The following is a 22086-nucleotide window of genomic DNA, read 5'->3' on the forward strand; positions in this document are numbered from 1 at the left end:
CCTTTTTACAGTACTCACTCCTAGTTCCACTCCACAAATAGCGCAATTAAGTCAAAAATCTGTAGATAATATAGAGTGGTCCAATATGGTATTAAATTGATAATTCCGAGTAATAATTCTAGTCCCAAATGTGGCAGAGCCTGCCAGTGAAATGTTCTTCCTCTTTTCCTGTGTACTACATCAGAAGACATTTGTCTGGAAAATGAAGAGCTGAGCTATTCTGAGCTCGGATACATGAACTGTCCTGGAATTTGACTCAACCAGTCAGATTTGCGTCTTAGTTACAGTTAATCCTGATTCACTGTTCTCAGTTTGTGCCATAGCTTTTCTGGGAGGTAAAAGTTGGCTGAATCCACACCCACCCTTCAGCTGCACTTTGTGACCAGCCATTCAAGCAGACCACTGTTGGACACCTGAGATTTTTTTCTTCATCATCAGAGTAACAAACTTCAGCAGTATGGTACTGTAACTGTAGTTATTTGGACTCAGACCATCCTGTCTGCTAAATGCTTTGCAAACATGAATACAGGGTAACATTTTCTTCCCAAAACGGGAGAAATTACCATTTTCACTTGAAATGTAAACAAACTGAGGCACTGACATTGAACAAAAAGCACCTTTTAAAATGGAACTTATTATCTTCATGTGGTTTTATACTAATCCTATATATCTAAACATTTTCAGCGAATTGAGTATGACCACAAAGTAGATTTTAAAGGTCTGAAGAAAGTCAGTCAGGAGAAAAATGATAAAAATAAGTCTAGTGAATAAAACATGCTTGAGATTTGACAGCAAAATAAACAGAATGGTCTTGCAGTTTACTGGATGAATGTAACAGGCACGTGTAAGTTTTGCTGTTATTATTTGACCTTGGATTTACTGGAATACAAAAGGGAGTTGTCCCATTTCTTCTATTTTGGGTAGGAGAACCAGGCCATTCAGTTCTTTGCCATGCTGAGTTCCTTTCAAAGCTATTTATATAAGATGATTATCACTCACTGAGTAGTTTACTCTTCATTGCCAGTGTCGCCCATTTGCATTGCTGGGAATTTAAGGTTATTCACAACTATGACAGAACCCTGCATCCACTGAAATTAAGATCTAGAACCTTTATGTAAAGTACCAGGAAAGCAAATTACTCAGGTACCATTAGCATGGCTATGGAGTATTGAGGCCCTTATTTCTATTATTCTGCATCTCATCTGAGGGCTGAGGCTTGTGTGTTCTTGGCAGAAGAGGTAAGGAGAGGTGCTCTTTCTGAGCACTGAATTTACCAGATCTAGTGTGCAATTATTCTGGCTTTGGTATTTTTGCTGATATGCATTAAATAGACATGGCCTGCCAAATAGCAGAGCAGCCAGGAAGCAGGGATGAGTACTTGATGACAGAGGAATTATTGCTGTTATTCATTTGTGGGTAGCTGATATGTTTGGGGTGGTGTAAATATTCATTTAAGATGTTATATTGTGTATTTCTAGGGTGTTGATCCCTTTTGTGCAATTATACAATAGCACAGTTATACAGTCTATAGGTAAACAGAGGTTAAACAGATGATTTGTATGAAAAATTATCATGATAGAAAGATAATCTATGGTAAATGGAAAATGCTGACTGATGTTGAAGGTTCGCAGTAAACTCCACAAAGGAGAGATCTCCAGAGAAAGAGATCCTGCCTTAGTGACAGTCAGCCCTTACATGGGATCTGGGAGAGGTAGAGTCAAGCTCCACCCCATCTGGTAGCACAGCTGAATTACCTTCACCTGTGCTCCCACAGCTGACTCATTGCTTGCCTCAGATGGTTCACCAGAGGTTCAGGCTGTGATCAGCAGTTTCCCATACACCTTCTCATGCAAGAAAAAGATGGTGCTATGTCAGTATGTTCTCTGTTCCTGTGGCACAGGATTGACTTGCTCACGCAATGCTGCTCTTCACTTTGTGTATTCACTGCAGTCTACTTCTGTTCTCTGTGGAGAAATGGGTTTGATTAGTTATCTCAATTCTTCAATCCTTGGATGAAAAGGATCCTTTATCCTGCCTTGCTGTGCTGCCACATCTTTTTTTCTGGCAAAAGCAAAGTAGTGTTTTGGCTCAAATGTGAATTTTCATTTATTGCTTGTATTTTGTCTGCTCTTTTGTGAAGCAGTGTGTGCATATCTAGTGTTCTGCAGTCTATCAGGTGTTCACAAAACTAGTTAGTGCTAGTTGATATGGAGGCCCATTGTAATCCTGCTTTCCCTTCCCATTATTCTATAAGAGGAAACAAGAAAGCTTCCTGCAGGTATGGAGGTAAAAGGAGGTTATTTATTTCTGTAATACACAGCTCTTCCATGCATCAGCAATCAAAGCTGGCAACTTTGTAAATATCATCTGGGTACACAGCTAATCCTGTGTTGTTTTCTCCCATTATGCTTATGCTGGTATTGCCAGCAGCTCTCCTTGTGGAACAATCTACAGCAGATACAGCCTGCTTTAGCGGGGGATGTTGGAATAGATGTTCTCTTAAGGTCCCTTTCAACCAGTGTGATTCAGTGAATGCCAGCAGACAAAATAAAGGCTAATATGTTATGGTTGCTGCTCTCCTTATCGTTGATTTTTATTTTTTAATTATTTTTTCAAAAAGGGAGAAAAAATGGCTCTGCTCTGCAGTTTTAACCTTGCTCGTGTGAACCCTGAGGAAACATGCAGCATAGGTGTGAAATGAGGGAAACCCTATCATTACAACTGCCAAAAGCAAAATAAGGCCTCTGACGTTTCCTAGCTTTTTGTGTATAAACTCAAGACAAAGGCAGAAATATGTCACAGTGGAGAAGGACTGTACTGGTTGTTAATATACAAATGGTAGCGAAGATGGTAACAAATGTACAGAAGTAATAAGCAAAGGGAAACTCACCAGTGGTGGTGCCTTAGCTGAAGAAGCTGAAGCAGTCCTCACTGAAGAGTAATCTCCAAGAGATGCTGCCTCAGTGGGAGTCAGACCTTAAATGAGGTTTCAGAGGAGGTGGAGTCGAGCTCCACCCCTTCCGGGAGCACAGCTACATCACTCTCACCTGTGCTTCCACAGCTGACCCCACACTTGCCTCAACTGATTAATCAGAGGTTCAGGCTGTGATTACCAATCTCTCATACAAGGACCAATGCAATGTGCTGCTGCTGTGTCTTTGCTCAGCTCCTAGAGAACAAAATGGAACCCTTCTGATAAATGATTTGGACAGTCTGAGGTAAATTATTATTATTATTTTGGGTTTTTTTGCTGCTTTTATCAGATGCAACAATCTTAACCAAAAGTGTATTTTTATCTCTGTAGTGCTGATACATGTCTCATACTGAGATGGAAAAAGTCAATGGGTAAATGATAAAATGATTTATGAAGCCAAACCTTGTGGTTTATAAAACATATAACAATAGGAGTATGATTTAAGTATGTTTTAAAGTACTAAAATATGGTCAATATTGTGGACCAGTCCTTTGGTGAGAATATCCAATACAGTGTAAAGTTTAGAACTACAGCTTCTTTCACAAGAGTGTTAGTTTAAACACTTCCAGAAACATGGAGCCAAGTCTTCTATTATTTTAACACTGATGTTCATTGTAGTGAAGTAAAGCAATATTGCCAGTGTTTATGATTTAGCTTTGGGGTTTTTAATATCCACAGGTTTTTGTTTTTGTTTTGTTTGTTTGTTTGTGTGTGTGTGCAGATGTATATACATATTTTTTAAGTCTGCAATAGTAAGAATAATGAAAATAATTATTTTAAACCTGAAAATAGATATTTGGGTGCAGCTAGGAAGCAAAAAATCTCAAACTTATTCTCTAGTTCACAGTGTGTTTCCAAACACGCAGGTTTTTTCCTTACTTTGGATGTCCTGCTATGGGTGACATGAAGAGAAGCTAGGGAGTTCATGCAAGCATCCAATCAAGCTTCTTCCAGCAAACTGGGTGCCTGCTGACTGATTCCGATTAGGTGCTCCTCTGGTAGCTGTCAGCAGAGGACAGCAAGTGTTCTCTGGTAGTCTTAGAGCTCTGTGTGAGGCAAGTTGCTTTTTCCCTGCAGAGACTTCAGTGCCCTGAACTATGAGGCTCCACTCATACAGCCAGTAATTGGTGCTGTAGGAAATTGCTGCACCCTGTTTATCCCCACCATCTCTCTGAAACAATGGCACTGTGAGTACAGGGAGACTTGCTGACAGGTTAGCAAAGACTTGTGCTGTGATTCAGGGAAGAGGCAGCTTGACCCATGCCCTGCTGCTTCTCTCTCAGCATTCAGAAATCCATAAGGTCCGTTCACAGACAAATGTTTGTTATGTTGTGACTCAGCCCTGGGAGTGCCAGAAGGCCATTTAACTCATTGGCTTCAGTGAGGACTTCTGTTATTTCATGTGCTCTTGAGGATCCATCTTTTCTGCTTAATGATTAGCTGTATACTGAGAAAGAATTGTTCACAAAGAGGGAATTTGGTATGATGATGGCTGTGTGTTTCTAAATGTGTTTCTAAAATGATTCTAAATCATTTCTAAAATGATGTGTTTCTAAAATAGAATGGTATGGAGGACTTCTGTATTTTCAAAGCACTGTACAAACTTCATAGAATCAGTTGCGTTGGAAGGAACCTTTAAAAGTCATCTAGTCCAGCTCCCCTGCAATGAACAGGGACATCAGCAGTAGTGAACAAATCCTCCCTGCCCCCAGGATTGCTGAGTATGGATGTTTCTGTTCATGAAGGGAGAAGTCATCTAGGCTTGGAAGTAGTCTTAAAATATGTTTAGGCTTGGAAGATCTGTTTCAGTGTTGGGGGCGTTTTTTGTAGTTTCAACTCAGGGAATTTAAAAAAAAAAAAAAAAAAAAAAAAAAAAGACAAGACACTTCAAAACCAGAAATTAGTAGAGTGAGAGGAAAAAACTGCAAGACAAAGGAAAAAGGAAAAACATTATGGCTGTTTTGGACAGATAAGCTTGTAGTCCCCATGAAGATAGAAGAAACCTCCTGAAACACAGCAGGCACAACTGGGATAGAGTATTTGCTTCTCCATGTCTATTGCTGAATGGCAGGCAGTTAGGACAGAGAATATCTAATAACATTGTATGTATGTGTGCATCCATACATTTACTTACTTAACCATATGTTATCTACATATCTATCCATCTATTTACCCACCTATCCATCCCTGTTTTTAATGACCAACTGTCATTCTCTGTATTTTAAGAACAGAGATGGAATGGCAAGGGAGTACTTTGTGAAAACCTAGGAAATATATATTATCTGCTATGTCTGTGTCCAACTGGGGCTGTGTGGTGCATCATTGTGGATAAAGAAAGGACTGCATATACAGTACTGGGGGGAACTAGTACTGCCCAGGGGTGTCTGCCTCTCACAGTCACATAATCCTGACTTCAGATCACACCTTGTAGCATTAACAGGGTGGGAGGGAGTTCCCTTCACTTGTGAGTGAGCTGGGTGGGAAAGGTATAGTGAACACTTCAGATTATACTCCAGCCCAAGTAATCTCCTGCACAGTGATGCTCTGTTTTTCTTTTTTACAATTATTAATTGTTTATTTGCTTTGAGGCTGCTTGATATCCTAGCACAGAAGCAGCGGTAATACTTACCTAGACAACATTGTCTTCTGTCACGGATTGATTCTCACTTGGAAGAAAAGAAGAAAAAAAACACAACAATTCAAGCAGGAGCCAAAAATAATGTCTCCTGTATATAGCATTCCTGCACTGGAATAAAAATGACTGGCAACTCCCTGTGTATTTTTATGACCTCCAAAAATAGATCTAAATCTCAGGAAAAAATGAATGATGCCACGGAAAGAACTGGTAAAGGGTGATTTGTCTGTAACAGTGCTGAGATCATCTTCTATATTATACGTCACTAGCTGGAAATGTGGGCCAGTTTTCTATCTCCTCCTTATTGCTAAGACTGAAGTGCATCAATTTTGATGAAGTTTCAGTACAGTGGGGAGAACTGATGTAACGTTCACATGAAAACTGAGAGTTCCCTTCTGCTCTGTGTGAACTGGATCACTGTGTCAATGAGGAACTCTGGAGTAGTAGGGAGAAGTTAGATTTATAAACAGCAATACCAGCAAGTTTGTATGTGATTGCTAACTTGTGGGTAAGATTTTTGGGGAAGCACACACTTTCAAGGAGAAGGAGTTTTCTGTTCATGGATGAGGATGTGACATTTTGCAGAGGGAAGAAGAGTTTAAAAGCCAACTCCAGAACTACAGTTTAACAATCAGTGGAGCACTGGCCAGCCTACCCCCCAGACATGCCTTGGGTTTCCTGATGCTGAGGACCCTATTCTGCCTGCACTAGAGCTTGTTTGCCTTGGAAGTTACTGTCCCCACAGTAAATCTGCATGTCTCTATGTTCCCCAGTTTAGTTCTACCAGCTGATGTAGCCTAAAATCTGTCCCAATAAAAATGCTTAAACAGGTTCAATAGACACACAGGTTATTTTGACAGGTAAGTGCATCTACATTAAGTAGTATGGCTGTATAGTTGTAATTACAAAGTGAATGGATAACCAGAAGATACATAAGGAAGAGACTCAGTCAAGATGAATGCTCATCAATGTTGAGGCATACCACAAAAACTCCACACAGGAGCAACCTCCAGAAAGAGATGCTACCTTAGTGGTGGTTGGCCTTAAATGGGATCTAGGAGAGGTGGAGTCAAGCTCCACCCCTTCTGGGAGTACAGCTGAATTACTTTCACCTGTGCTCCCACAGCTGACCCTTCATTTGCCTCGGGTAGTTAATCAGAGGTTCAGGCTGTGATTAATAGTTTCCCATACAGTGATGTAATAGGGGCAGATCTGGAAAACAAAACAGCTGCAGTTAAATATCTAACATGGACATGAAATGTGTTTCAGAGCAAGCTTATTTTGGAGACACTCTATTCTTGTCTTGTTAACCAAATTATTGCTGGAGCTCATTAGATGTTTTCTTGGAGCACATCTTCTGGCCTATTTTCATCCAAAAGGAATTTAGTCCACCAATTATGAGGCTACAACACGACAGGAAACAAAATGCAGTGAACAGGAAATTCACTTCAAAAACCAACTTCTGCTCTGAACTAAAAAGTTAGTGTAGATGCAGCTTACTAGTAGTCTGGTGGCTGAGTAACTGGTGATTTCCATGAGAGTTTTGTTGAAAACTTCTTAATCCAGCTCAGTTACAGCCTGTATGCCATACAGGCCTGCAGCTGAATGCACTAGAGCCCAAACCACTGCCAACATCAGAAGCAGGGCTGTCTGAGCATTAACATGTAGCTTATTTACCAGCTACTGCTTCAGAACAGGTAACTCCTACTTATGGTAGTTGATTCTGAAGGAGTAACTGTGTTCTCTCTCCCACAGTGGCTTATTAAATGGCTAATGAGTTGTAGTGGAAATGCTAAGTTGTGGCTTGAAAGAGTGATTGAGCTGCTGGTGAGAGCTCAGGTGCATGCAGACCCAGCCCTCATTTAAAGGTTTGGCAGTGGAGGTGAGGGTATCTTGCTGGGGACCCTTGCATATGTGAGGCCTTCCAAAGGTAAGTACATTTTCTTCCTTTCTGTCTGCATCCACAGCTGCTGTATTTGGGCTTATCCATGTTTGCTGCGGTCTATTACTTTGCTACCCTTCTATTATTGCTGTACTTTCCATTGCATTACATTATGTGAGTATAAAGGGATGATGGGCTTAGGCTGGGAACATCATAGGCCATTTGCTTGGGCCTTTCTGTGCATGTAAGAAGGCTCTGAGTAGCTTTCTGGAGTCATGAGTGCATGAAATGGGATCATGAAGCAGATCATTTGTGTAAGAGGGCTTATGTTCTGCTGTCCCAGCTGGACCTAAAAGGGAAATGTGGACAAGGAGAACTGCCCAAGAGACCAAGAGCTGCTTTTAAGTGTTCTTGAGAGCCCCAGGCTTCACTAAAATGCAGCTTTTGCTGAGAGTTGGTGACAAAAGCAAGCTCCTCTTCTGCCACTTGCTCTCCAGCTCACTCAATCCTGCATGCACATACATAGCAGTGGGGTTGTATCCTGCTGCCCCTGAGGTTACTGATAACCTTGGTCAAGACCAGTGTCAGGGTCTGTTATTCTCTCACTCTGAGTTTGAATTGTTCAAGTAAGCAAGGAAATTTTCAGGTTAGCAGGCTGCACCACCACTTCCTATAAAGAATAGAATGCACAAATGGATATGCTGTAATACTGAGAAGTTAAAATCCTGCCATGCAGCAGTATTTGTGCACCTGCAGAGTAAGTGGATCAGGGAGGCACCTGAATGACTTTCCAGTTGTTCTTGGCAACTGTGCAACATTAAGTAAAAAAATTTAGGTCTCCTGCTGTGCATGATGATATAGAGTACCAAGATGTGTAAAGTTAGACTCCTTGATTATCTACATTTATTATGCAAATTTCAGTTGGTGGTATTTCGACACGATCTGATAGTGATAGGACAAGAGGAAATGGTTTTAAACTAAAAGGGGAGTTTTAAGTTAGACGTGAGGAGGAAATTCTTTACTCAGAGGGTGGTGAGGCCCTGGCATAGGCTGTCCAGAGAAGTGTGGGTACCCCATCCCTGGAGGTGCTCAAGGCCAGGCTGGATGCACTCTTTATACAGACAGTCTCAAAATAAATAAAATTAAAAAGTCAGCAAACAATTATTTGCAATTAAGAATTCGGAAACTGTGTATAAATGTTTACTAACAAATAATTAACAGGAAGTATAGCATCTGCACTGTTGCCTGAAACCTGAATGTGAAAATTTTGTCTGTACCTCTAGGAGAGCCAATATGGTTATATTATTATAGGATTAAGGTAAAGCTATCTTCTAGTCTCTGGCCTTAAAAAAAAAAAAAAAAAAAAAAAAAAAAAAAAAAAAAAGACAACATTTATTTCAACAATAAATTTTCTTTTGGATGGAATTTGTGATTTTTTTTCAGTGTCTCAGGTAATTTTACTTTGCTCAGGGAGAAGCAAATTGGTCACTTCCATATGAAGAAGAAACCAGTGATCTTTGAAAAGTAGTGTAGGCAGATCCTGTGTAGATGGCAGCCACAGGACTTATGAAGAGATAAGATTTGTTACTGCTGTCACTGCAAGAGCTCTCACTTTCCTGTTCACTGCTTTCTACTCCCATATTTAAAAAAAAAAAAAAAAAAAAAAAAAAAAGCAGCTCTTCATTTCCTCCTCCACACATTCTTTCCTTCTTTATTTTCTACAGCAACAAAGAATGACTGAGTGGTCAGAGATTCTTCATATACATTTTTTTTTTTTTCCATGGATGCTGGCACGATGATCAGGGAAATCTTTAATGAAGGCTTGGAGAATCATAGAATCCAGAATTTTATGTGATTCTGGTGGGGGGGCAGTGGGGGGGGGGGGGGGGGGGGGAGAGAAAAGAAAAGAAGAATATGAATGAACAGTTTAAATCACCTCTTTTTTCATAATTTTTTGGAATAGATATCAACCTCAAGATAGAGCCCATTTTATTGCCATCTCAGTGTACTTGCTTTTCTAACTAAAGGATTATTAACAGTCTCTACGATTCAGAGTGGACTGCAAGTTACTTTTAATAATTGCTCTGATGTGAAGACAGTGAAAGTGATAATCAGAAGCATGCGGAGTTAATTATCTTTACTTTCCTGCATCAGCATCAAACATGCACTTGTACTCAGATCTATTTTAGCTCCTCCAGGAGCCCTTTTATGGGGAAGATATTGGGTGACTTTGATTGTTAATCTCTGCATATTGGGCCCCTGGTTGGTGCCCAAGCTAATCTCATAAATTACTTCTTATAGAAAACCATGTCTTTGTGTATCTCTGTAAGGAGAGGATGGGCAAGAAAAAGAATTTACAAAAGAAGTGTGAAATATTCTATGATTTGTCTTTCCACAGGTTTCTTTAAATCTGAGTTTAAAGCCCTTGTAGCCAATAAAAATTACAGCTCATTGTTTCACCCATCACTAAAATGGAAGTGAATGCAGGATTTCCTCAAGCACTTGCAAAAAATAAGAAACTGATAACTACTTAGTGAAGAGTTGATCCTGATGTGAAGGCAATTAGCAGAGCTCTGGAGGACTGGACTCCAGCTGTGAGTTCTGAGGACTACAGATACAGTGATGCAAGAATATTCTCTGAATAATCACCCAGAAAATAAAGCATGGAGGATGAAGATCTGGAGGAGGTATGATGTGTATGGAGAGGGAGAATGAATTGCTTCAATAAATACTGCCTCTTTGAGATTCCTCAACTGATTGACAACCCTGAAATAAATCACTTGCCTTCTGTTTCTTAAGAAATGACTTTATAGATCAGCAGAATAATGGGTTGAAGGGAGAAGAAGTATCTCTGACAGCTTCCCACGGTGATGAGAGATTAATTAATCAGAACTATAAATGTCACTGACATCTTGTCAAAGGAATTGTTGTGCATCTTATGAAAGATCAACAAAGACCATCAGTTGCTGTCTATACTGAGTAAGCTTATTCTGCTTATTACTCCAGGACAGGTGAACTACTGACACTTGTGTGAAGAACTCTGATACTTCTAATAAACTTGGCAAGAATTGACACAATAGTTTGCTCTCACTTCATTTATCTCAGATTCAGCCCTGATATAATTCTGCTGATTCCCCTGGAATATACCTTGTAAGGCCTCCTTCCTTCCTGATCTAGAGCTCCTCCTTTGTCATCCCATGAACTAAAGAGAAAAGGTCCTGGCTGTTCTTCATGGTTGCGTGTGGACTAAGAGCCTTTGTGGGTGAATAGTAGCAAGCCCTACCCAGTGTATCACAGCAGCACAGGCCTCCCTCTGCTGTTTCCTGTTATGATCAGGCTCTCTTTGCAGCTAGAGTCTAGCAGTGATGTTTCATTGCGGGTGTTGGTGATCCACATGTTCTTGGGCATGATTTTGTTTTAAACAGACAGAATGTACTGATCTGAATAACCCACTCAGAACTGACTTCTCCCTGGTTCCTGTTCATTAATGGGGGTCCTTCTATGGCACTTTTTCATTTTCTTGAACAGCCTCTGTGTGCATTTACTCCTGATTATTACATTATGAAATGTTCAGAAACCCTCAGTGTGTAAGTGCATTCCTGATAGATGCCTATCCAGTGGCCACCTGTATAAGAGCCACCTACTTACTCAGTCTCTGAGGGGCTTTCAGGCTCTCTGGGAGTCATAGAATCACAGAATGACCTGGGTTGAAAAGGACTGCAAAGATCATCTAGTTTCAACCCCCCTGTCATGGGCAGGGTTGCCTACCACTAGACCAGGCTGCCCAGAACATGAAATGAATTGTCTGGTGTCCTTAGCTATAGTCTTGGAACTTCTGATCTCTGAGTCAGAAGGTCAGGAGTCCTACTTGGTCATCACACCAGTGATGACTGCCAATGTTGCACATAAACACCTGCTGGGCTTTTCACCGCTAGACTCTATCTGCAAAGAGAGCCTGATCATAACAGGAAACAGTGGAGGCAGGCCTGTGCAGCTGCGATACATTGGGTAGGGACTGCTACTATTCACCCACAAAGGCTTTTAGTCCACACACAACCATGGAGAACAGCCAGGGCCTTTTCTCTTTAGTTCATGATATGCCAAAAAGATTTTCTAGGTTTTATACATACAAAAGCTTTGAATCATCCTGTTAAGAAAGTATGAATTGATTCTTCCATCATCCATACGAATAATCTCTCTTGATTAGTTTGAGATTAAATGGGCCAGGAGTACTTTTGCCTATCCTCTTGTGCTGAGGAGAAGGTGGCAGTGTCAATCTCCTAAGCTCATATTGTTCCTATCCCACACAACTTTCTGAGCATTTTTACATCACTGCCTTTCTATTTGGAGTCAGGTCCCATAATATCTTTTAGATTCCCCCTTGCTCTTCCCACTGCTGTGAGTGGGAGTGTAAGTGTAGAAAACAAACAACATGACAAAAGTCATGGCTGTCTGGTGAAGTTCCCACTGATAGGATAAGGGGAAATATAACCCTGTTTTCAAGAAGGGAAAAAAGTAGGTTCCAGGGAACTACAGGCCAGTCAGCCTCACCTCTGTGCCTGGTGAAATCATGGAGCAGATCCTCCTGAAGGCCCTACTATGGCACAGGGAAAATAAAGAGGTGACTGGTGATAACCAACACAGCTTCACCAAGGGCAAGTTGTGCCTGATAAACTAGGTGGCCTTTAATGATGGAGTTACAGTGTCAGTGGATAAAGGAAGAGAAACTGACATCATCTACCTGGACTTATGCAAAGAATTTGACACTGTCCTTCATGACATCCTGGTTGCCAAATTGGAGAAAAATGGATGTGATGGCTGGAACACTCACTGAATGAGGAACTGGCTGGCTGGTTGCCTTCAGTGAGATTGTGAGTGCCCCCTCCCTGGAAGCATTCAAGGCCAAACTGGATAGGGTTTTGAGCAGCCTGGTCTAGTGGGAGGTATTCCTGCCCATAGCTTGGGGTTGGAACTAGGTGATCTTAAAGGTCCCTTCCAACCTAAAGCATTCTGTGATTCTATGATTCTTTCAAAGCTATGAGAAGTTCCAAGTTACCCAGCATTAATCCAGTAAAACTGTATATTGAGGAAATAACTTAAGCTAAATACTTCTTTTATTTTATTTTAACGAATACGACCTTCACATCACGGGGCTTTCCTGGTTTCTCGGGCACCTCATTTAGGGGACGACGGACCGCTCCTCAGGGTTTGCGGCGGTGAGCCTCAGCCGCCGCCACCCACACCGCTCCCCTTCCGAGGTCGCCCCGCAGAGGGTCCTTTCGCGGGGTCGAGGCCTGCTGTAGTCCCGGCGGTGTCTCCCAGCCCCGCCTTCCGACGTCGCGAGCAGGAACGCGCCGCGCCCTGCTAACGGGGCCGGGCCGCGCCCCGGTACAGCCCCAAAAGAAGGCGGCCGCCGGCGGGGTGGGGTTTGCGCCGGGACAGGCGGGCGAGAGAGTCCCGTTAGAAGCAGTGTGGAGAGCCTCAACAGCGCAGGACGAACGGTCAGCTGTGTCCAGGACGCCGGGAAGATGCCGAAAACGGTGAGTGCCCCGCAGCCGCTCCGGGAGGGTGAGCCAGCTGTCTGGCCCCGAATTTCCTCCTGGGCCTGGCGGGAGGAGGGATGGCGAAGCTTCGGCTGCCCTCCCCGCACTCCGCGGGGCGCCGGGAGCTCTTCTTGACTGGACTCGCACCGTTCCTGGCGGCTGAGTCACGGGTGCACCGGCGGAGGCGGTGGCTACGGATCGGCCATGACCCGGGGAGGGAGGGTCTCGTCGGGAGTGCAGCGCGGGCCCTGCGGCGAGGATGCGGCGGGTGGGGAGGGATCCGCCCGCCCCTCCATCTTGTGCTGCGCTCCTCGCCGGCCGCTTCCTGTCCCGCCGCAGCATCCCGCGCCCGGAGGGGCCGGGCCGGGCGAGAGGCGGCCGGCTGACTAGCGGAGAGCTGGGCAACTCCCTCCGGGTGTCGCCTGTCCTCCTCTCTAAAATGTCTGAATAAAGAGGCGCCTTTTTGCTCTGCTCTGCCGGTGTCTTCTGTGTTGTGAGAGCGTTGAGTGAATTTTTGGAGAGCCCGATGGGGGATTAATTAAATCTATAGCTACCTCTCACGTGCTTTGTGGAGAGGAGAAGTTTGGGGTTTTCACAACTTGTAATTAGTCAGTTCAGGTTGCTAGGGGAGGTTTGTCCCAGCTTGACTCCAAGTATTTCTTGGCTAGAGAGATCTTGATACTTCAGAAAGTCTGTTCAAGTCTGTACTTGATTCTTTCTTACAGCAGGAGTTCAGTGACTAATAAGGAACTTACTTTTTTTTTTTTTTTTTTTTTCCTTCTTCTCAATTTAATTTGTCCGGTCCGCAGAAAGAATTGGTCCCTGCCCTCAGTTGATAAAACAGGAAGGAGCAGACTAGAAGGCTCTGGATGTTTCCTCACTCAGAATGTTCTGAAATGGCCTAGGGACTTCTGGTCTTAAACTGAAAGTCTGTATCTCTTACATCGAGAGAAGTGAGGGGGAGAACCAAACAAAATAACCACACCCCTCTATAAGGGGAAGTTGAAACAGAATCCACCCTGATTTTTATTTTTAAAGTAGTTCAATGTTATCATTTTAAAATAGATACTAAGTACATATTTAACTGACTTCTGCTTTTCTTGCTTGCTTGAATGCCAGCGTGCCAGCTCTCTGAGACAAGGGCTGGGTTAGTGTGTTTTAGCATGTTGTCTGTTTGCTTGTTTTTGTTTTTAATTTTAAACATTGGAGTCTTAAAGGATATAAAGAACAGCCTCTTACAGGTTGAGGCGACAGTACTTTGTAAAGGTTTTGAAAGGCCTTTCTTCAAACGATAGTAATGATTAGTGAAGGGTTACTTCCTAAAAAAGGCAAAAAATTCAGTAAGATCAATAGTATTAGCTCAGGTTAAGGGACTTCTGTGTAAAGCTCAGTTGATGCTTTTTAGCCTGAAGAGGGTTTGCAGTTGTGGAGTGACTTATCTCGAATCGGACCAAAAATCCCGAATATGTTATGGAGAGGCTTATGAGGCAGGGTTCCCTGCTGATAAGATGAACCCAAGTGTTTTGACACTGCATTACCAGGTGCTTACAGCCTCCATTCAAGACACACCCTAGGCTGGATTCACATTCACCATCTGCTGCTTTCTAGTTCTGACAGAACAGTCAGAACTGGAATTAGATAAAGAAATGTAGGTGCTTTGCTATATGTTGCAGAAAGCGATTCACAAGTTTGTGCTTGTTGAGAAGAAAAGCTGAAGGCCTCCTGCTAAGAGTAGTCACTTCAGTTTCCTGCCCCATCTGCCACAACTGCAGGCCCAACTGAAGCAGCATTTTAAACATCATTTCTTGAACTGTGGTTTACAGGAGCAGGAAATGCTGGCATAGCTGTTTAATCAGTTCTTCATGTGAAAGAAACATGACCACTAACATTCTAGATTAAGATTTGTTAATAGCTACTTAATTCACAAGACAATAAAATATAAGTAACTTTCCTTAATTGAGGTCAAATGTAGGTGAAACTTGAGCAGCAAGATATAGCTATATGTAGGCTTCATCACAAAAATAAATCCATTGTGAAGAAGGCAAATGGAGGAAATGTTCCTGGGAACAGTTCTGGCTGTGCAGGAAAAACGTTTGTGTCTAAAGTGTTTGGTAGCTCTTATCGTTCATCTCACCAAGCATACAGAACATGCTACGGCTGCTTTGTGGCTTGAGCAGCAAAACCTGTTGAGTTCTGAGGCCCTGCTTTCTGGTAAGCCAGGCTAAATGTTAACGTACCTAGCTAGAAATTGTCTGTTACATGAGATTTGTTCACGGGGGCACTATGCTTTAGTACGCTATTAATAGGAGTCCAAGATTAAATCTGGTAACCTTTGAACTAGTGGCTCATGATTTGTTGTTGTGAAGTGTAATGTCTGCATTCAAGAGGGGGTTTGATTGTTAAAGGCCTAGTAGACTATGCAGAAAATGCATCACAGATCTGCTTACTAATCCTGCCACACTCTTCACAGGAAGGCTTCATTGTTTTACCTTGAGCACTCTTATAACTAAGTGGCCAACTCCTGTTATATATATATATATATAATATATATATATATATATATATATTTTCTAAAAGACATGCAGGATGTAAACAGTTGAAGCACTCATGAAAGAGGACATACAATTCCCCCCAACACTTTGTATTGCAAGGGGGTTGAAGTGGTTGCGTGGTAAAATGCCTCTTGCAAACTGTTGTCAGTTTCAAGCTCTGATGGTTGTGAGAAGACAGTTGACTGTGATTGGCTGTGATCTCATGTTCACTGTCTTTTACTCTATTCTTGAGCCATTTCAGGGTTGATAGAGCTGAATGTCACACTCGGTTCCAAATCTTGATAAAAATGAATGAGTTGTCATATTGACAGCTGGTCCAAGCCCCATAGTTAATTGCTTTAACTTTAATACTGCAAGAAACATTTTAGCTGGGGAGAAGTAATGGGAGGAAAGACAACTCTTTTTGTACTAGTCATATCTATTTCAATGCTGATATTTCAACATATTTTTAAGCTATTTTGTTTGTGAATGTGCTGGCTTAGTGGCTATGTGAGTGGTTTTGAGAACCTGAAGCATGAGTATCTACCTTACATGAAGTGTGTATTGAACTTTTATAACTGTCCTATCACTGGGAACTGAGCAGTTCTCTTTTAGGTAACGTGGATAAATTGATACAATCAGAGCTAACAGCTTCAAAGTGGGAATCGTGACATGTGGAGTCCTCTTTCTGCATTAGCAGAACTGTTTCTTTGTACGTATGGAACATAAGTCTTCCAGGTTTCAAAGTGTTACTGCAGAAGAAAATCAGCTTGGGACAAGCATGGAGCCTGCAGATCAAAAGAGCAACGAGATTTGCAGGTCTCAACTCTCCTATGATAGTTCAGATATGAAATCAAGTCTTATTTGTCACTGCCTTTTCCCTTAATGTTTTCTGAAATTCAGCCTAACAGTTGCCGATAGATTCATGAAGCCTGCAGCTGATATTGATGGACGCCAGTTGGACTCCAGATGTCCTTGAGGCCACTTTTGGGACTGGAGTAGGTCCGGTTAGAAGGGAGGTTACTGTGGGACTGTGTGGTAAGCGTGAGGAGATCCTGCTGGATCACTTATTGAAGTGTGGCAGCTTGCTACTAAACATTGCAACTAAGTGGCAGCTGTTAGCAGAGTGCTACATTTGTAGCATTGGATTATTATTTATTTTTTTTTTCTTGTGGGCTTTTCTAGAGGTCTTAAAAGCTGGAGTCAGAGGGTAGGCGGTGATAGAAAACATAGCTAGGAATGGCTAGGCGCTTGCTTTTGGTGCCCTGTATTGGAAGTTCTATCACACCATGATGGAACACTGAAAGCATTCCAGATGCCTTCTGCCTACCAAGTGTTGGTCCTGGGATGTTGCATCTCCCTTTTCCCCTCCCTCTTATAACTCACGAAGTTTGGCACTGCTGATTGAAGTTGGGCTTTGATCTGATGTTGGTGTGAGCTGGTTGGGCAAACCATTATATCTTTCTTCTAGCACTCACATGCATTGAATTGAACTGAAAAGGTGTGACTGAGAGCTCTCAAAGGCCTTGCTTTGTATAGAAGCCAATTTTTCCCTATTGGTGAATTTCAGATGAGTTTGTACTTAGGAAGCAAGAATAGCTAAAACACTCTTGAGTATGCTCTGGGACCAGGTTAACTACCATAGTTATAGATTTATATCTGTCACTGGATGTTTATACCCTACCTTGCATTGTGTTCCAGGATTTGGCAAAGAGTAGCAAGATTTTACTTCTTGGGCAGATGAACCAGTTGGTACTGATGACACTGAGCAGAGGCTTCTGTTGGTACTTCTGAGCCTTCTATGCTGAAGTTAAACAGGAATTTTCAATAACCTTTGTGCTCGCTTTATTTATACATAATGCTAACATTTTACTTCCCTTTTTAATGAAAAGCCCTACCTCCAACTGACAGTGCGCTACAGAAAACATCTGTTGCAGCAGTTTTAAGCCATAGCAAGGAAGGCCTATCCTGAGTGCCTGATCTAAGCTGGTAGTCATGATCTTGTTTGAAAACTAAACGACATATTATTAAGGTTGAGTGCTTATCATATCAGAGGTTCAATAGGATTAAATATTAGTCGACTTGATTTTTAATTCTTGGCTTTTTGGTTTGTTTTTTGAGCAAGAAGTAGGCTGGTAAGGTGCATGTAATAAAAGCCCAAGGAAAGCTCTAGATTTGCTACTTCTGCTGTAAGGATCCTATGGGGAAAATAGTGCTCAATACTGCATGACTGGTCATTGCTTTTTTTTTTTTTTTTTTTTTGGACCTGCAAGGGGTTACAGTACTTCCCTTGGGGCAACTGCCTCATCTGATTAACCCTGAGTGTTACTTGCAATTCTTACTTTTCTTGTGCAGTTACTTTATAAGATGTTTTAATATGGACTTTTTTTTCTTTTTTCTTTTTTTTTTTTTCTTTTTTTTTTTTCTTTTTTTTTTTTCTTTTTTTTTTTTCTTTTTTTTTTTTTTTGACAGGAAATGTCATTGTTGCCTCTAGAGGAAGCTCATTTCAGTTGTTTTATGCATAACGACTGTGATATCTGGTCTGAAGTGAATTCCTCTTTGTGCAGAGCTTGTTGATGTCTCTAGGTAGCTACATAAAGACATTTGGCAAACGGAAATGGAATGTTTCAAATACCTTCTGTCTTTTTGTGTAACTGGGGCTAGGAGGAACCTAGCTTGAGTTGCTGGGATCTCCTCATCCTTTCTGATTAACTGACACCTCTAAGGGAAACTTGTCTGGCAGAGGTAACTCTGGCTCTGCTCCCAGTTTTAAAGGAAACTGACTAAAAACTTCCTCTAACTACGTCATCTCCTGCACTCTTTCCTGGCTTGTTGCAGCTCAAACAGCCTTATTTGGCTTACTTGTTTCTTTTTTTTTTTTCTTTTTTTTTTTTCCTTCTTTCCCCCCCCCCCCCCCCTTGCTGCAAGAAGGCTTCTCTGAATTTGCACAATAAAACTGCTGTCTGTGCTCAGTCGTTGTTCTAAGGATTACAGTGGAGTACTTAAAAAAAAAAAAAGAGTTCCAAGATCTCAGTGCTAACTCCTGGATCCCCTCCTCCATGTGTCTTGTTTGTCTGCCCTCTCCATGTGATGACAGCGAAATCTACATCCTCTGTGAGAAGTCTCCCTGCTGTTGCAGACACAATGATGGAAAAGAGGAAATCCTTTCCTGCTTAGGCATAGTGGGGGACATTTAACTGTTGTAAAAGAAGAGCAGCTAGTTAATTGCTGTCTTTTCCCTGGCAGTGTTTGAGAACAGCAGGGATTTTCATAGTGCGGCTAATGTTGCTGCAGCAAAGGAATTTGTTTTTACCCTATCAGAAATTTCTAGAGCTGGTTGAAGTCTCTAGATTCATGGAAAGCTAATTTTGGGCTAACATTTTTGTAACAACTTGAATGCTCCAACTGTAAAAACCTGTATAAGTGTTCTAGAAGTTGTTGACATTATACCCACCCTTCTGACTACAGTAACTATCTGTTGGCTCTTATTGTAAATAGATGGTGCAGTAAATACTTGGTAGTGAGGCAGGAAGAAAATCACTGGTGGCTCTGGTGATTACAAAGACACAGAGTCAACTGTAGATGTTGGGAGGTTGAAAATATGCAAAGGCAGAGGTTTGGGCCATGTGTTTGCAAGAGGCAATTATACCTGTAGCAAATGTGGACACATGGCCAGGTGATCTAGTGCTGCTTCCCTTCTGTGCATCTCTGAAAGGAGTTCTTTGCTTCTGTGGATGTGTGATCCTCCAATGGAATAACAAGGCCATCAGAAATTCCTGGCCTGTGTATATTAACTTTCTGAACCTCTATTAAGTGGGGAGGAAACATGGAAGAGTTTTAGTGATATGACTTATGTAAAACTCCTACTTGTTTTGATGCTTCTGAAGCTGCAGCTGTCCTGAGGAACCTATTCAAACAGTCAGGTGTAGAGTGAAGGAATAATATTCTGTTCTCATCCCAAACATATTCACTCCTAGGCATAGAAAAGGAGTTTTTGGCTGTACGTAGTTCTTTTCTTCCCATTGGCTGTGGCTGGTTGACTAACAACTACAGGCAAAAAGGAGAGAGATGCCCACAAAAGGATGAACAAACGAAAAAATTCTGGATCAGTTCTGTGGAGAGACATGATTAAGCAAGATTTATATGTCATGATGGGAAGGAAGAGATACTCGATGCTTTTTTGTTTTTAACAGTTCTGGATAGAGATAAAGAAATATCTGAAAAGACCAGAAAGAGGATAACTAAGGTAGTGGAGCACAGTAATGCAAACCGATCTCTGCTTTCTTGCAAATTTGTAGCACTGTTGATCACTGTGTTGGTTGCTTAGCAAAAGGCTTCTGAAGAGGATGTTAACTTCAGCAGTGTACTGGAGTGTGAATAATGTAGAGCTTTCTTCCGAGATTAAGTCAGTGTCAGACAAGCTTACATGCAGTGTAATAGAGAACTTTGCTACTGCTGCTGTGAGCTTTCCTGTATTCTCCAGATATTCTTTTTTTAGGCAAAAATAATATCTTTTGCAGGCATGAACCATTCTTGTCTGTTTATTGCTGGCTTCTCCTTTTCCCATTACTAAGGCCTGATGACTTTCAGCTTTCTTTTTCTCTGGATTAGACACAGTTAAGGTGGGGAAATGACTAAGTAGTGGAAAAGTATGATCAATCATTTAGTCACACCATTTAATAAATGTACTTTGTTTCTTGTGACACAGTCCAATAAAGCATGCAACTGTAGTCTAAACCTCTCCTTTCTATAGCTTTTGAGCTATACTGAAATTGACTCTTGAGTATTATTTCTCTGCTTTGTTGCACTGTAAAAAATGACCTGACAGACAAATTTGAAAGTGCAGTGTTAGAGCTCTCAACAACTCTGTTAGCCCTCTTGGTCTTTTCTTTTTTATCCTTTGAGTATTCTGGAATAGTGATTAAAATAGTGATCCATATATATTTCCTCAATATACTCTATATCTTTTCAGGCTGGCTGCTTGATAGGCGGGACGGTTCTGGTTATATATTTTCCTCTATTAAAATTCAGAGCTTGTTGTTCTAACTGCTTTGTACAGGATAGCTAGCTTTCCAGCAGCTTTTGTGGTCTTGCGGAACTATCAAAATTTAAGCTGAGGAAGAATCTGTAGAGGTCATCTGGTCCCATTTCATGCTCAGAGGCTAATTTCAAGGCTGGATCACTTTCTAAGTTGGATTGAACTGTTCAGGGTCATGTGTAGGCTGTGGAGGGACAATAGTTCTTGACTTTTTCATACATAGCTTGGAAAGTACTTGAATTTGCAAAGTGTTATGTAGGTGCCTGGAAGTTCTTAAGGTTATCTTCAGGAGCATGGAGGGATGGAGACAGTAGAAGAGCTATTCATATATAATGAGGGGAAAAACAAACAATCAAACAAACAAACAAAAAAAACTATCAAAAGCAAACCCCATTTCTTTTCCTTCTCTCTTTCCCCAACATCTCCTCACCCCCCAAGAAATACATGTAAGCTCAGTTGCTGAGTGCACCTAGCTTATCTGTTCCATGTGCTGGTACAGTTGACCTATGCAAGGTGTCTGTGTCCAGCAGTCTTCAAAAAAATGGTTTCCCATAGTTCTAGTTCCCTAGTTCTAGGCCACAAGATCATAGCAAGCTGTCAGAGCCCTGAAGTGCAGATGGCAATGATGCTCATAGGTGCTTCTTAGCAATGCTTACAGTACTGTTTCAGGAAATGCAGCCCTGTAGAAAGCTGGGAATAGTTTGTTTCAGTAGCAGTTCACCGAGAGTCTGAAGCTTTGTTCTTTTTGTTAAGTTGTAGCACTTACAGCTCTCTGTAGAGACAACCAGGCTTTACCAGAAAGTTGCCTAATGCTGGTCCAAAGGAGGCAGTTGAGGGTGCCTTATGGTGACAGGCCTTTTTGGATAGTGTGACCACACCCTGCATGTGCTGGCAATGCTCTCTCCAGGCTGCTGCCAGCAGCTCTACACCCATCCATTTGGGAGCCTTTTGAGACACAGGGTTCTGTGTGTTCTGCTGTTGTAGCTGCTTTCCTCTATATTAGGAAAACTCAAGTGTTTGAACTATACAGAGCTTAAAATAACAGAAGGTACTTCAGCGATCACAAGCTGGTCTTTTGTAAGCTACATACAGTCCCAGCAGAGCTATTTAAAACCTAAAATAGGTTAGAGAGGGAAGCAAATGTGGGTGGGGAAATTTACACATTAAAAAGTGCTGTGGAACTCATCTGCTTCAGGGAAATCCTTCATTTTAGAGAACCGTGATCCAAATGTGTGTAGAAGCAGCCAGCCTACATGAGACCCTGTACTGAAAGGATTTGCAGGATTTTTCTAGCTCACTGAAAATGATAAAACTGAAAATCACAGGATGATGAAACAGCTTTACCTCACATTTGACTCTGCCTGCAGTTAAATTTGGAGGAATGGCTCATAGTCTGGGCAGTTGAATCCCACAATAAGGCTGTGTTCTAACTCCTAGAAGTCTGGCTATTGTTCAAGATACTGAGTGAGCTCTGTGATCTGGC

The 22086-nt window shown here is 41.8% G+C and overlaps 1 protein-coding gene and 1 long non-coding RNA gene across 2 annotated transcripts in view; both read left to right on the forward strand.

The window, feature by feature from the left end:
* The first annotated feature begins 3113 nt into the window (after positions 1-3113).
* LOC140252056 (uncharacterized) lies at positions 3114-10984 on the forward strand. The gene is made up of 3 exons (XR_011903522.1): positions 3114-3218; positions 7365-7539; positions 9890-10984. It is a non-coding gene; the product is annotated as an uncharacterized lncRNA (long non-coding RNA).
* A 1912-nt stretch (positions 10985-12896) lies between these two features.
* The window catches only part of MSN (moesin), a 39195-nt gene continuing 30005 nt past the window's right edge, over positions 12897-22086 (forward strand). The window contains exon 1 of the mRNA XM_072336007.1: positions 12897-13031. Coding sequence (XP_072192108.1) covers positions 13020-13031 — 12 coding nt within the window. The 5' untranslated portion in view covers positions 12897-13019. The remainder of the gene's footprint in view (positions 13032-22086) is intronic.

This window comes from Excalfactoria chinensis, chromosome 4, assembly GCF_039878825.1.
Source record: "Excalfactoria chinensis isolate bCotChi1 chromosome 4, bCotChi1.hap2, whole genome shotgun sequence".
In the NCBI taxonomy this organism is placed as follows: Eukaryota; Metazoa; Chordata; class Aves; order Galliformes; family Phasianidae; genus Excalfactoria; species Excalfactoria chinensis.